The following is a 16,562-nucleotide window of genomic DNA, read 5'->3' on the forward strand; positions in this document are numbered from 1 at the left end:
TCTGCCAACTCCTGGACAGTCTGTGGTGCAACGTGACGTTGGTGGATGGAGCGAGACATGATGTCCCAGATGTGCTCAATCGGATTCAGGTCTGGGGAATGGGCGGTCCAGTCCATAGCTTCAATGTCTTCATCTTGCAGGAACTGCTGACACACTCCAGCCACATGAGGTCTAGCATTGTCCTGCATTAGGAGGAACGCAGGGCCAACCGCACCAGCATATGGTCTCACAAGGGGTCTGAGGATCTCATCTCGGTACCTAATGGCTGTCAGGCGGCCCTCCAAAGAAATGCCACCCCACACCATTACTGACCCACTGCCAAACAGGTCATGCTGAAGGATGTTGCAGGCAGCAGATCTCTCTCCATGGTGTCTCCAGACTCTGTCACGTCTGTCACATGTGCTCAGTGTGAACCTGCTTTCATCTGTGAAGAGTACAGGGCGCCGGTGGTGAATTTGCCAATCCTGGTGTTCTCTGGCAAATGCCAAGCGTCCTGCAGGGTGTTGGGCTGTGAGCACAACCCCCATTTGTGGACATCGGGCCCTCATACCATCCTCATGGAGTCGGTTTCTAACCGTTTGTGCAGACACATGCACATTTGTGGCCTGCTGGAGGTAATTTTGCAGGGCTCTGGCAGTGCTCCTTCTGTTCCTCCTTGCACAAAGGTGGAGGTAGCGGTCCTGCTGCTGGGTTGTTGCCCTCCTACGGCCTCCTCCACGTCTCCTGGTGTACTGGCCTGTCTCCTGGTAGCGCCTCCAGGCTCTGGACACTACGCTGACAGACACAGCAAACCTTGCCACATTTGAACAATAAAATGTGAAATTAATTGTCAATCAGTGTTGCTTCCTAAGTGGACAGTTTGATTTTACATAAGTTTGATTTACTTGGAGTTATATTGTGTTGTTCAAGTGTTCCATTTATTTTTTTGAACAGTGTATATTTTCACTTTTTGTGTTTTGACTTTGAAAGTATGAACTATTTTGTGTTGGTCTGACACACAATCCCAATAAAACACATGGCAAAATGGGGGAAAAGCTCAAGGGATTTGAATACTTTGCCATGCACTACAAGCTTTTGTGTGTTGGTAATTTAAATAATAAAAGAGGTTTTAGCCCATCAACTGAAAATAAGAGCTGTAATATCCTTAAAAACATCTAATAATTATTAATGAGATTTATTTGAGATGTTTCCGGTGATGATGTAGTCTGTAAATATCAGCCCAGTGTTTGGTTTTTATAAGCGTTTTTATCTTTAGCAAATATGAAATGTACACAAGATTTCCTGGGGAAAAAAAGACCGATTGCCCATTAACCTGCCATCTTTTGTTCCCTGAAACATTTGTATTTATAAACCTACCTCACTTGCTCAGCTTACAAAGCATTAACAGGATTAACGTCCTACCTCAAAGGAGTATGAGTACAAAAGAAGAAAATTCCCGTGGTTGCCTGAGCTGCAGATAAGGATTAGTTGAGTTTCTGTGTACTTTAAATAGAAATGTCTAGTCTGAATGTTCTCAGAATCATAAACTGTGCTAATTCTTGTAATAATGAGATCAGGTTACAGAGGATTTCGGAAGATTTTTTGTTTTCTAAAATGTCTGTTTCCTGATTAAATAAGAAATATGCGTACAGTACTACCCTTATTATACATTATAGAAGGTTGTTATTTGAGTATGGTTTGAGATATTGAAAGGTGAACTAAATAATAATCAGAGAGTTTAATCCAGTCTGGCAAAGTTTCAGTCCCACCATGGCTGAACACACACCCTCATGTTTTCATAAGCATTTCCTCAACAGGGGTAAAGGTTAATTTGCATCTTGCTCCTTTAAAGTAAACAATAATGTGATTTAATCGTGGGCTTGGCTGCATTTCTCCTCCCCTCCTTCATCTCATATAAAGTGAGGCATCCAGCAGACATCCGTCCCTGACACAAACACCTGTTTTACTCCTGTTTTCCTTCTCTCTGTCTGGCATCATGACATTTGTCTCTCCTCCGGGCTACCAGCCTGTCTACAATCCTGTAAGTATCTCCTGCTTAACTTCAGCTGCATGAAAACGGGTTCTGTACTGCACCAATGAAAAGGAGCGGGACAAAGATTTCCTGCTAATGGGGCATAATATCCCTTAATTAAATATCTCTGTATTCAGAGCCATTTCTGATATAAATAGTAGCATGTTTGTAAAAGACCTAATGAGGGAATTAACATAAAGTAAAAGTTATTTTGTGTAAAATGGAGCAAAAACGGGAAATTAAATCTGAACCCGGAACAATAGCTAGAGGCGTTTTTGTTTGGTTGTTTTTTTTTCTTTGTTGTAATGATGCTTCTTGTCAATAAATCCTAAACCATCCTGGTTCCAACCACAAGCTGTTGATTTGGGTGGGGTTGAGGAATGTGGAGGTAGTCTCACCTCTTAATTCCTTCCTTCTGCTTTGTGCAGAGCACCAGTACCATTAACAGAAAAACAGACCCATTGCATGATGCTACCAACACCATGCTTGACACTTAGTAATGTTTTTATAATGCAAAACAACCCTTGTCTTCTTTAAATATACCACTTGTCTTTGTAGCCAAACAGCTTTAACTATCATCTAACCGTAAAGCCTGTCTTCTGAAGGCTTGTTCATGTGCAGCTGCAAATTCCAGTCCTGCTTGAAGGGGTCAGTTTTGAAGCTGGGGCTTGTTTCTTGGTCTTCATCCCCTCTGCATATGTTGATGTTAAAGTGGGTTTACTGTAGGCAGGGACACTGATGATTTGGAGTTTCCAGTTAATGACTGGATTGATCCCTGGTACTCCCTGGTACCAAACATCCTAACCAATTTCCTTTCATCTGGGTTTAAAGGTCCAGATCAGCACCACTTATTTATAGATTTAAGTGAATGAATGTATAAATTTGAACATCCTATTTTGATCTTGTGAGGTTTAGAGAAAATTCACAGTAAATTCATGATGTCCATGGTGATGATGTACTGTATATTTCCCTTGGATGATATAAATATCCAAACTAAACATTGATTAAAACTTTAAAAAGCACTCAAACTACTTACACAACAATGTTACATACCTACAAGTTTGTGAACCTCAGATATTTCATTCTAAATGTTTTTTATCCATGAGGAAAACATAATCTTTTATCTCTAAAAACACATATTATTATTGATTTAAACATCTGTGTGCTGTCTACAGAGAATTCCCTATCTTGGCCCTGTTTATGGAGGCCTAAGGGATGGGGTATCCATCTACATCCAAGGATCTGCTTCTAAAGACATCACCAGGTGAGCTATGAAATGCTTTATTTTCCATCAGGAAATGTTTTTCCTGATTGCAGCAGTTTAAAGAGTCATGGTTAAATCTGAAGCTTTGGCATCCATTAACAATCACAGAGACCTTTGTTATAGCAGACCAAACCTTCTGAGTTCTTGTGAACACTGATGATCCACCTTGAGTAATCTCTCTCTGGGTGGAGTCTGTTTCTTTACAGGGCTGTTTTTCAAAATTAACTTAGTTTTTATCATCTTTTGACTTCAAACGCTGTTATCAGCCAGAATACACAGTGTAAAAATTTTAATTTATTTTACAGCATCTCCTGGTTCTTCTGTTCCTGGCCCCACCTCTGCTGAGCCAAACTAGTCCATCAGGTGCCACTGTACTCAGTGACATACAATGCCTTGCAAAAGTATTTACAGTCCTTGAATATTGCTCTAGTTGCATGTTTAGAGTCGTTGTCCTGTTGGAAAGTGAACATTCACCTCAGCCTCAAGTCCTTTGCAGCCTCTAACAGGTTTTAGTTCAGGATTGCAATGAATTTAGTTCCATCCACCTTCCTATCAACTCTGAAAAGCTTCCCTACAGGAGGAAAACATCTCCACGGAATGATGGCGCCACTACTATGTTGTACCATCGTGATGGTGTGCCATGTAGGCAATAGGCTGATTTTTGAACACAATTGGGTGCACTGGGTTTTATTTAGGAGTACCAGGATAAAGGGAGCTTTCAGATTTGTATTTGTCAAAAATGTTGACATATACAAACTCCACTTTACATTATGCACCACTTTGTCTTGGTCTACCAGACTAAATCCTAATAAAACCCACTGAAGTTCATGGTTGTAATGTGGGAATATGTGTGAAAAATACTGTGATTGGCCCGGGTTTGTCTTTGACAGGTTTCTTATCAACCTTCTTTGTGGAGAGTCTGAGTCCAGCGACATTGCCCTACATCTCAACCCTCGGTTTGACGGCTGTGATAAAGTGGTTTTAAACACCCGTCAGGGTGGATCTTGGGGGTCGGAGGAGAAGATCCATAGCATGCCTTTCTCCAAGGGCAAGGCCTTTGAGCTGGTCATCATGATTACTTCAAAGGGATTTCAGGTCAGAACAATAAAGACACCACAAGCAGGTGGTTTGAACAAAGTTATTATTTGTTAAATATACCACATTAAGGTAGAATGCAGATGTAAGTATCTGTGTGAAGCAGAGGAGTTCAAGTATGTCGTTATTTTGTTCAGGAGTGATGGCAGGATGGAGCTGGAGATGGATAGGTTGATTTGGACCTGATCTGCAACAAAAAGATTGTTGCTTTGGCGTGTTATAGTGAAAAAGATGCTGAGCCTACAAGCTAAGTGCTCAGTTACTGCTCTACATTCAAACCCTCGCCTACGATTATCAGATACAGATTAAATTCAGTTTAGGTTATTTATAGCGTCGTCTCATGGCACTTTAGAAAACAAGCTGATCCAATATATTTTTTTCCAGAATTTGTGGCACTAGGCACCTTTATTCATTTGTAGCCCAACAGAAAGAAGAACAGATAGAGGGGGAAGACATTCAGCAAATATCTCGGGTCAGAAACCGAACCTAGGACAGTTGTGACGAGGACTGTAGCCTCTGCGTGTGCCTGCTCTCCCAATGAGCTATGCTGCACCCCTGAGTGATCCAGAATGTGATACAGAAATACCTTTTCAGTTTAATCCAGTGATAAAGACAAATTCAATTAAATACATTCCAATTCCAGCCTAGTTATAAATGCAGTCAAGTTCAGGTTATTAAACCAAATGGTAAAAAAACGCATCTATTTATGTAAAAACACTCGATAAATGGATGGATGGATGGATGGATAGATGGATGGATGAATGGATGATCATTATTTTAAATTCTGTTCCAGATTAAAGTCAATGGGAAGGAATATTTGATGTTCCCACACCGTATCCCTGTGGAGCAAATTCGTGCAATCCAGGTTGCAGGAGATGTTTCCATCCAAACTATTAATATCATTGGGGTGAGTCCTCACTGTCTGTTATATTTATGCCATTTGCTTTAGTAAGTAAATGTAGCAGAAGATTTCAGGAAGCTGTAAATATTTTCTCCTTCTGTGTCAGGATGCTGGAGGTGGCATGTACCCTGGAGGAATGGGGGTGAGTAAAACAGCGACACTCGGGTTCACAGGGGCGTTTAGGTAAAATTGTCATCGTGTTGAGAGCCAGACCTAATATTCCCTGCATTAAGATGCCATGTTTTTCATATGCTGTATGTCAAAATGTTTATGCAAAGTCTAAACCTTTTTTAATGATATTTTTTAAGTTCAAACAATCTTTGGGAACATTTGTATCACTGCCTTAAAGTTAAATTAGCTCTTTCCAAGTCAGCATCAAACTGAGACGTTGCTGAGAAGTTCAAAAAGAGCAAGGCATAAGGCCACCAGATTCCTCTTACTTTGCAAACACAAAAACCACACTGCCGTTTAGCGAATTAGGCCATTTTGTGTATGTTTCTAAAACTTAAAAATCATAATTTTATTATTATTAGTAGTTTATTATTGATCTCTACTTATTTAAATTTTAACTAAATGTTAGTGATCATGATTAAAACATGTGATCAATGTGAAGTTTAACGTTTCATAAACAGTATTTAGGACTGGAAAAGTTTTGCATGTACTTTTGGAAATAGACCAATAAATTGTGGAAATGTAACAGTAATTTGTTTAGTATATTTTAATTGAATTGATGTAGTTTAGTTACATTTGCTTCCTGTTTGGTCTTATATAAACACATCTTTGCACATAAAATAAACTGACCATGCCTTCATCAATCAATCAATCAATCAATCAATCAATCAATCAATCAATCAATCAATCAATCAATCAATCAATCAAGTTCATTGTATTCTGTGATTCATTGTTTCTCTGGTTTTATTTAATAGATAAGTGTAAAAATATGATTAAATACAGTACAGACCAAACGTTTGGACACACCTTCTCATTCAAAGAGTTGTCTTTATTTTCATGACTATGAATATTGTAGCTTCACACTGAAGGCATCAAAACTATGAATTAACACATGTGGAATTATATACTGAACAAAAAAGTGTGAAACAACTGAAAATATGTCTTATATTCTAGGTTCTTCAAAGAAGCCACCTTTTGCTTTGATTACTGCTCCGCACACTCTTGGTATTCTGTTGATGAGCTTCAAGAAGTAGTCACTTGAAATGGTTTTCACTTCACAGGTGTGCCTTGTCAGGTTTAATAAGTGGGATTTCAAGCCTTATAAATGGGGTTGGGATCATCATTTGTGTTGTGCAGGAGGTGGATACGGTACACAGCTGATAGTCCTACTGAATAGACTGTTAGAATTTGTATTATGGCCCCAAGTGCAGTTGTAAAAACCATCAATCGCTACAAAGAAACTGGCTCACATGAGGACCGCCCCAGGAAAGGAAGACCAAGAGTCACCTCTGCTGCGGATGATAAGTTCATCCGAGTCACCAGCCTCAGAAATCACAGGTTAACAGCAGCTCAGATTAGAGAACAGGTCAATGCCACACAGAGTTCTAGCAGCAGACACATCTCTAGAACAACTGTTAAGAGGAGACTGTGTGAATCAGGCCTTCATGGTAAAATAGCTGCTGGGAAACCACTGCTGAGGACAGGCAACAAGCAGAAGAGACTTGTTTGGGCTAAAGAACACAAGGAATGGACATTAGACCAGTGGAAATCTGTGCTTTGGTCCAATGAGTCCAAGTTTGAGATCTTTGGTTCCAACCACCGTGTCTTTGTGCGGCGCAGAAGAGGTGAACGGATGGACTCTACATGCCTGGTTCCCACCGTGAAGCATGGAGGAGGAGGTGTGATGGTGTGGGGGTGCTTTGCTGGTGACACTGTTGGGGATTTATTCAAAATTGAAGGCATACTGAACCAGCGTGGCTACCACAGAATCTTGCAGCGGCATGCTATTCCATCCGGTTTGCGTTTAGTTGGACCATCATTTATTTTTCAACAGGACAATGACCCCAAACACACCTCCAGGCTGTTTAAGGGCTATTTGACCAAGAAGGAGAGTGATGGGGTGCTGCGCCAGATGACCTAGCCTCCACAGTCACCGGACCTGAACCCAATCGAGATGGTTTGGGGTGAGCTGGACCACAGAGTGAAGGCAAAAGGGCCAACAAGTGCTAAGCATCTCTGGGAACTCCTTCAAGACTGTTGGAAAACCATTTCAGGTGACGACCTCTTGAAGCTCATCAACAGAATGCCAAGAGTGTGTGGAGCAGTAATCAAAGCAAAAGGTGGCTTCTTTGAAGAACCTAGAATATAAGACATATTTTCAGTTGTTTCACACTTTTTTGTTCAGTATATCATTCCACATGTGTTAATTCATAGTTTTGATGCCTTCAGTGTGAAGCTACAATATTCATAGTCATGAAAATAAAGAAAACTCTTTGAATGAGAAGGTGTGTCCAAACTTTTGGTCTGTACTGTATATAAAAACACAAACAGATAAAACATGCAAAACATGTATGTAGCAATGGGGGGATTCTGCTTTTGATTTAGTGGTAATGTTTTCTGAAGGCAGCAGGTCAAGAACTTCATGCAGAGGGAGCGAAGAGTCTGTTCCTGCAGCAGCTCTGAAACAGATCCTGGACCATGACCTTCTTAGCTTCCTTTCACTGTACTCTGCAGGGGTTGTTGATAGGCATTTCACAGTTGGACTACAATGCAGAGATGCATTCTCAGTCATAGTGCTGAGGAAATGTTTCATCTTTGTGTTAAGGGGTGATTGCTTCAGTTTCTTCAGCATGTACAGTCTCCCCTAGGCCCCGGTTGAAGTCATCAGAGGTCAATATGCTGAGGAGTTTTATGTTATCCACTGTGGGTACCACATGGCTGTTGGTACTGAGGGGTGTGTGCTCAGGTGATGACCTCTTAGAGAAGTTGATCATTATCTCCTTCATTTTATCTTTATTGAGCACCAAAATTCTGCCTAGATGTTTGACTTCCACTTGAGTCCCACTACTGTGCTAGTACCTGGTTATTTAATGATCTGGTTTTCCTTGCCTGGATGTGGAGTCGTATGTTTGTAGTGTGTTAACAGCAGTGGGCCGAGCACACAGCCTTGTGGGGATCCAGTGCTCCGGCTGCCAGAGATGCCCTTTTTTACCGGTGCAGCCTGACTGCCGTCTCTCTGTTAGGAAGTTCAGAATCCAGACACAGGTGGCAGTGTTCAAGTGAAGCAGGAGAACGTTCTCTCATGGTTTTATGGAAAAGATCCATAAACGTTAAGGATTGTAGCATCAGGAAGTGTTGCAAGACAGAATAAATGCTTTTCTGCTGATGTTCCTGAGTGATATCCAGAGTCAATCAAAATCCTGGTTACATGGATGAAGATATGTATCTCAATCTGTCAGACATACAGTACATTCAATGATAACATTTTTTTATTCCTTTAACAGGGAGGATATCCAGGAGGCAGCATGGGGGTGTGTAACTTCTTTATTTGGAATAATCCCCTTTCAGAGTTGGTCAAAGTGAGTCAAAGTAATTTGTTTTCAATTACTTTTCTGACAAATATCCAGGGTGGATTTCCTGATGGCATGGGAGGAGGAATGGGAGTAAGTACATACAACAAGGTTCAGTTTAAATTAAAGTCTTATCAAGGACAGTATTTAACATTTTCACCTCTTCTTAAGCAGGGAGGATATCCAGGATGCAACATAGGGGTAACTTCTTTATTTAGAATAACCTCATGGATATCAAAATATGTTTTTAAAAGATGTTTCTGGCAGTCATCCAGGGTGAATGTCCTGATGGCATGTTAAATGCAGTCATTATTAATGACATTAGTCCTCTTCGCCTCATTTACATTTCTGGTATTCTGTATATTACTGTGTCATATGTATGTACTAAAATATTTTTATAACTTACTTGAAACATGCAAATCTTTGCAGGGTGCATACCCAGGAGGGCCTGGAGGCAGCATGGGGGTAGGAAATAACAAAATAAGAACAGTTAATTACCCTTCCAAAGAAACTGGGCTTTTCAAAGGTTTGTGTCAAAATTAATATTATTTTCCAAACAGGGAGGACACCCAGGATCCCAACTACCGGTGAGGGAACTGCTTAGTGATACTGGCATCATGTTATTTTCACACGCTTTGTTTTCTGATGTGTTACTCTTATTTCTGTACATCTAAACACAGGGTATGGGCGGGCAGCCGGTGTACAACCCAGTAAGTTAAATTTGTCTCATACCAGTAAGTTTGATGACGGAGGTATTTTGTCCTGTCTGTGTTACTAATGCTTCTAACCAACAGTTTCATCTCTCACTTTTTAAAATAGTTCATTCCTGAATAAAAAGAAAATAGTAAATTAATTATTAATAATTTGTTTTTAAAGTCTCATCTTGAAAATGTTTATACCTTGAACTTGCCTCAACTGTAGTTTTGATTTTCTTTTATTTACTGCCCCCTAATGGTTAAATAGAGGAGCTGCAATTGATCAAAAACAACCGTTATTGATGTTTCTAGTTAATGTTTTCAGGATTGAGTCTAATCACAAAATGCTCCCTGAGTGCCTCCCTTTGGGTGTTATCTAGGCATCTAGACCCAGGGACAGACTCAGAACTAGCTGAAGAGACCATTTATCCCTTCTGGCCTGGGAACACCTCAGAATGACTTGGTTCCTGGGGATGTTTGTGTTTTCCACCCAGACCTAGACAAGTTGTGGATGGTTGGAATTACAGGTGCAAAAAGGGCAGTTTTGAGACCAAAAACGTTTTAAAATGTGATCTCAACTAAACGTTAACGATAAAAGGAGAGTATCTTGATCAGGGTGGTATGGCTCACCCCCAGGGTGTAGTAGTTACCCCCTTGTATGTTGTTTACTGCAAGAAAATACAGCTGAGCATGGAAACTAAAAAAGAAAACTGCAGAAAATACAATCCATAGAATCAGAATCCCCGAATCAAAAGGGCTAAGGAACAAATTGAATGACATCCAGGAAGCATTTGAAATATTTTACAAAACCCTATACTCAAACATTTCTGGAGGAACTATAGAACAAATTGACGAATATTTGAACTCACTAGAACTACCTGTTATGAACGAAGAACAGAATAGAAAGATGACTTCAGACATTACAGAGAAAGAATGAAAAAACACAATAAGTAGATTAAAGCCATGTAAATCGCCTCGGTCGGATAGATACACAGCGGAATCTTATAAGGAATTTCAGAAAGAGTTGATTCCAATCCTCCTTCCTTCACTAAATTGGACTCTGAAAAAAGCTCAAACACCACCGAGCTGGAAGGAGGCAATAATCTCAGTAATACATAAAGAAGGCAAAGATAAACTGGATTGCCGATCAATATCTGTTTTAAATATTGATTATCGACTTTTTACTTCTATAATGGCCAGACGATTGGAAGAATTTCTCCCTTCCGTAATACATAACGATCAAACTGGTTTCATACGACAACGTCAAACACAGGATAATATACGAAGGACGCTACATGTTATAGATCACATACAAAAAAATAAACTGGAAGCCATTGTTATCAGTATAGATGCAGAAAAAGCATTCAATTCAGTTGACTGGAATTTTCTCTTCAGGGTTTTACATAAATTTGGACTACATAATACAATAATAAAAACAATACAGGCGCTATACAATAATCCCACAGCGAGAATTAAAATTAATGGACATTTATCAGACAGAATTACTTTAGAAAGAGGGTCAAGACAAGGGTGTGTGTGGTCACCATTACTTTTTGCATTATATTTAGAACCACTAGCCCAATCAATAAGACAAAATAGGGATGTCAAAGGAATAATTATCAAAGAGATAGAACATAAATTGGCTTGTTATGTAGTTTACATGGAACGACCAACCCACTCTCTCCCAGTTTTGCTGCAATTATTCAAACAATTTGGTCAATTATCAGGGTACAAAATTAATATTAACAAAACTCAGTTGCTGTCTTATAATTATACTCCACTGCAGGAAATCCAAAACAGGTACCCATTAGCTTGGCATACTGACAACTTTAAATATTTAGGCATTACTATACCAAAGGACCTCATAAAACTATTTGATTATAATTATGTTGCAAAAAAGAATTAAAGAGGCTATCACAAGATGGAATCTTACTCCTTTCCTAAGTTTTAGCTCAAGAATTGACTCGATTAAGATGAACATACTACCCAGACTGTTATATTTATTCCAAACTTTACCAATTGAAATAAATCTAAAAGTTTTTAATGAATGGGACAAACTATTATCAAGAAATATTTGGCAGGGTAAAAGAATATAAGGTCTTACAACTGGAAAAGAGGGTGGGAGGTTGGGGGCTGCCTTCCCTTAGAGATTATTATTTAGTAACACAAGCCAGAACACTGATATACTGTAGCGACCCAGCATATAATGCTCAATGGAAAACTATTGAAACAAAGTCGACACCCATTCCTATACAAGCAATTATGACCGATGCAAATCTACAAAGTTTCATAAATAATATAGATAAGCGGTGGATGAAAACAACCCTTAGAGCGTGGAAAACTATCGTCACAGAAAATGCACTAGAGAACGACCTGGCAATCATAAAATGGAATACGTATGACTTAGACTTCACACCAAACAAACTGGACGCCAGGTTTAAGGAGTGGACATCCAAGGGAATCACTGCTCTGTGCACAATAATGAATAGCAAAATCTTAAATGATTTTGAAACATTCAAGAGAAAATATTCTTTGGACAAACAGGATTTTTATCAATATTTATAAATAAGAAATTTTGTTAACTTAAAAATTAAGCCAATTACTGACAAGAATATAAACCTAATGGAAATTTTTATGCACACACCCACACCCTGAGGATGACTTAGAGAGACCAGTAAACCAAACAGTCCTGTTCTGTGGGCTGAGAGGAAACCAGAATACCTGGAGAGAACCCACACATGAGCAGGGGAGAACATGCCAACTCCATGTAGAAAGACAATGGGCCGGGATTCAAACCTAGAACCTTTTTTTCTTCATAGAGCATAGCTGACAACTGCAACACCATGCCGCTTCTGAATCATGCAGTATATGGTTAAAACAAACTGAATTATAATTCTTTAGCACAGTGAGTTCGCATGAGTGGGTTGTGGCAGCATTCATGCGAGTACTGCAACTGTGTAAGGAACATTAATTCAGAATGATGAACTCATAAAACTATCTCAGTTTTTAAAAAGAAAGACAATTCTAAAAATGAATATGTAATTTAGATAAATGTCTTCTTTTTAAGCCTGTACCCTACTCCAGTATGATCCCAGGAGGGATGTACCCTAAAAGGACCATCATCATCAGGGGCATGATACCCCATGGAGCAAACAGGTGTGTGCTTGTCAGTATGCATGCAGAAATCATTGATAAGTGAATACTAACAGAACCTTGGTATCCCAGAATGGGCTTCAACTTAGTGGTGAGCAGATCCCGAGACATTGCCTTTCACATGAACCCCAGAGTGAAGGAGGGCGCTGTGGTACGAAACACCAGGACAGATGGGAAGTGGGGCAAGGAGGACAGAGAGCTCAGCATGAACCCCTTCATGGAAGGACAGTACTTTGATGTGAGTAACTCTGCCATCCATCCAGTTTTACTTTTCCCTTCTGATGCATCTGACGAGTTTTCTGTCCGTCTCTCAGATGTCGATTCGCTGCGGGAACCAGAGGTTCAAGGTGTTTGTGAACGGGCAGCACTTGTTTGACTTCTCTCACCGCATGTCCTTCAGTGAGATTGACAAGCTGGAGATTGAGGGAGATGTTCAGATCTCCTACATCCACTTCTGATTTGCCCCATATAGATTCACATAACTGTACTTTTCCATGTCATTTTATGCTTTTATTTCAGAGCATATGTCACCTCATGTCATGATTACTTCCTGTTGTGTTATTTTCAGCATCCAGCTTTGCAACTCATTGATAACATCATCATCAATCATTTAAAATAAATGAGAATAAATCGGTCAGGATTAAAGCTCAGGAAGAGAATGTGTTTTTGAATTTGTACATTTCTTATGCAAAAATACTGTAAAAAAGGTTCACAAATATTGACAGTGACAATATCAAAGATGTTATTGTACAAAAATCCTTATAAATGTAAAAACACCATCAGAAAAATGAACATCACAAATATTCATCAAAATGAAAAATACTGGCTCTTTGAAGGCACTTGGGAAAGTTGTGAAATTCTTTCATTTAAGGCTGATATGAGGATAATGAGGAAGAAATGGTTTCAGTTATTGCTGCAAGAGGTTTGACCTAAAAAATGCTCCATATATGCAGGAATGAAACAGGAAGTGAATCTCAGTTTCAGCACCTTTTGCTAAATCTCACACTGAATAAACAGTACCAAATGTAATGCAAAAACAAAACCAAAAATAAAAAGATATATAGCAAACTTCACTAACATTCTGTAATACAACTGTACATGGTTGTAAAAGTACCTTGATGCTTAGAAAGAAGCACAGCGCTTTTTCTTCTCCCAATACATGCCAGAACACAGCCAAATCTATTCTGATGATCTAATAAAGGACTAAGGCGCGTATTATATATATATATATATATATATATATATATATATATATATATATATATATATATATATATATATACACACACACACTGTATATATACATACATAAAAATATAAGTGCACACATGTTGCAACGCTGGTGAACGTCCTGTGTCCTCCCCTTCCTCAGTGCAACAGTTTGAGATATCCCAGAACAAGATATCCCATCATGTTTTTGCCCGTTGTCAGACCACCCTGAAGGCTCTCAGTGGTGTTCCCAGGCATCATGAAAATGCAAATAATGACAACAGTTTTCCTTAAGGGCGGCAATAAACTGAACAAAACCATTGAAAATACTTAGTGCAAAACTTGTACAAATACAAAAATCAGCATCAATATAAAAAGAAATCTGTATAATAACACTGTGCTCGACACCAAAACTAAAATGAAGATTTTATCCCTTCATCCCTCAACTGATGTGTACATCTTCTCTGTTCCTTGGATGTTTCAGCTGTACCTCTCAACCTCTTAGATCAAACTCTCTGGTTCCTGAGTTTTGGAAACAAAATGTAGATCAGGACACGTGCTCCCTTAGTGGCTCAGTGCAGAACTGACAGTAAAACATCTGGACCAGATAAGGAGGGCTGCACTGGGATCACATTCAAAATTCAGCTTTTCAATCCAGTACCTTGTAAATTGATCTATTCCTTTTGACATTTCTTAACATTTTGTCGCATACTGACCACAAACTGTAATGCATTTAATTGGGATTTTATGCAAGGGACCAACACCAAGCACATAATTGGGAAGTGGGAGGAAAAAGATGCATGGTTTTCCACCTGATGAAAACACAGCTGTTAGTCCTGCACTCAGCAAATGTGCCTTTTATGAAAGAAGGGCAACAAGAAAGCCGCTATTGAAAGAAATCCACAAGAATTTCCATTAGCAGTTTACCACATAGGTGACACAGTAAACATGGCCAACATGGAAATACTATGTATGGTAGAAAAATAACAATCAGCCTAAGCTGAACATCCCAGTTGTAAACCATGGTTTACACAGTGGCAGCATCATGCCTTGGAAATGCTTTCTTCAGGAAGGACATGGAAGCTGTTGATGGGAAGATGGATGGAGCTAAGTACTGGAAAATCCTAAAGCAAAATCTGCCAGAGGCTGCAGATGTTCACCATCCAGCAGGAGAACAATCCTTAACATAGAGCCAGAGCTACAGTGGAATGGTTAGATCAAAACATACTAGGGCTAGAATGGCCCAATTAAAGTCCCATTCGAATCCAATTGAGATGTGTGGCAAAACCTGAACATTGATTTTCACAGATGTTCTCTGATCTTGATCAGTCAGATGGCCCAGAATGGGCATTAACTTCAGTTTTTAGATCTGGTGAAGATGTACCTCCAGATGACCTGCAGCTGTAACTGCAGCACAGGTTGGTTCTGAGGATTTAAAGTTTTTAAACTATAAAGTTTTTAATGTTCTGCACTACTTTGTGTTGGTTTATCTCATAAAATCCCAAAACAGTTTTTCAAGTTTGTGGTTGTAACATGACAAAATGTGCAGGGTGGTGTTTGGTGTACCTGGTAGTACCCATGGCAGTGTAAAAGCCTTAAAATCTGTGACTATATTTAAAAGAGATATTATAAAAATACCTTACAGAATAAAAATAAAACTCAAAAAACAAATGAATGAAAGTGAGCTGTCCATCTGAGAGTGATCAGTTCAGTCTGGCAGTGTCAGAGCTGGTTTCACAAAGAGGTTTGGTTTTTGTTTTCCGATTCACTCGGCAGTCGGAAATGTGGTGTTAAATTGGTTTAAAATTCATTTGTCTGATTGCGCAGCAAATATTTGATCTGCAGCATAAAGCTGTGAGCTTCACCTACAGTCTACGGTAGGACAAAGTCTCCTGCAGGATGAAGCAGATCCAGCTATTTCAAACTCACTTGGAAACTTGCTCATCATGAAAATGGTGGTTAATGAGAAAAATCATCTTACACCTTCACTTCCTTGAAACCTGTAATAGATTTGTGCAAAATATGTGTGGTGAAGCACAAAGTCTCTTGCAGTCAGAGGCCGCGGGAAGTCTGGCTTTTGGACTGGAACAGCACATTGTGGCAGAGACCCGCCCTCGAATGTTTAATGGTGGGTCAGTTACTGCCAGGGCATTCTCCTGGTTACTTCCCTGTCATCCAGCAGCTCAAAAGTGGGAGTGGGAGCAGGGGTGTGGTCTGGTGTGGTGTGGCAGGATGGCTGTAGAGGCAACGTGGCTGTGGAGGACGACACCAGCATGTCCAGGCTCTCCAGAGAGTCGCAGAGGGTTCTGGTGGTTTCGTGCTGCGGAAAGGGGACGTATCGGTTGGTCTGGTGGACGTCCACAGTGGTCACAGATTCGAGTCCTTTTAGGCAGAAAGGTGATGATCCAGTAGGATCACGACCACCAACAGCTCCAAGCTCCATGGGAGACTCATCCATGTTGACATACAGTATCTCATCGGGGTCCTGAGGGTCTGGCAGATCCTCAAGGGCTTTTTCCAGCTCACAGTGCAGGGTCTCAAAAGATGGACGATCCTTGGGGCTCAGCAGCCAGCAAGAGAACATCAGAGAGTAGCTGGAGATCAGAAAGAAACAGATTATGGTGGACCTAATATATGCACTTCCTCTTATTTGAGGAAGTTCAAGGAATCTATTCTTTCTGAAAGTAAACTTAAAGCTAATTTAAAGGAGAAC

General features: G+C 39.8%; 2 protein-coding genes across 2 annotated transcripts in view; one reads left to right on the plus strand and one right to left on the minus strand.

Annotated features, from left to right (window-relative positions):
• Positions 1 to 1,874: 1,874 nt before the first annotated feature.
• On the plus strand, positions 1,875 to 13,290 carry LOC124883907 (galectin-4-like). The gene is made up of 14 exons (XM_047391391.1): positions 1,875 to 2,020; positions 3,187 to 3,275; positions 4,166 to 4,370; positions 5,164 to 5,277; positions 5,378 to 5,413; positions 8,727 to 8,753; positions 8,850 to 8,885; positions 8,964 to 8,993; positions 9,222 to 9,257; positions 9,353 to 9,379; positions 9,473 to 9,502; positions 12,555 to 12,643; positions 12,713 to 12,878; positions 12,955 to 13,290. The coding sequence occupies exons 1-14, from the start codon at positions 1,976 to 1,978 to the stop codon at positions 13,096 to 13,098; spliced, it is 1,074 nt and encodes a 357-aa protein (XP_047247347.1). The 5' UTR covers positions 1,875 to 1,975; the 3' UTR covers positions 13,099 to 13,290.
• LOC124883899 (tyrosine-protein kinase receptor UFO) overlaps positions 13,136 to 16,562 on the minus strand; it is a 34,125-nt gene continuing 30,698 nt past the window's right edge. The window contains exon 20 of the mRNA XM_047391370.1: positions 13,136 to 16,443. Coding sequence (XP_047247326.1) covers positions 15,987 to 16,443 — 457 coding nt within the window. The 3' untranslated portion in view covers positions 13,136 to 15,986. The remainder of the gene's footprint in view (positions 16,444 to 16,562) is intronic.

This window comes from Girardinichthys multiradiatus, chromosome 18 (genome assembly GCF_021462225.1).
Source record: "Girardinichthys multiradiatus isolate DD_20200921_A chromosome 18, DD_fGirMul_XY1, whole genome shotgun sequence".
NCBI lineage: Eukaryota > Metazoa > Chordata > Actinopteri > Cyprinodontiformes > Goodeidae > Girardinichthys > Girardinichthys multiradiatus.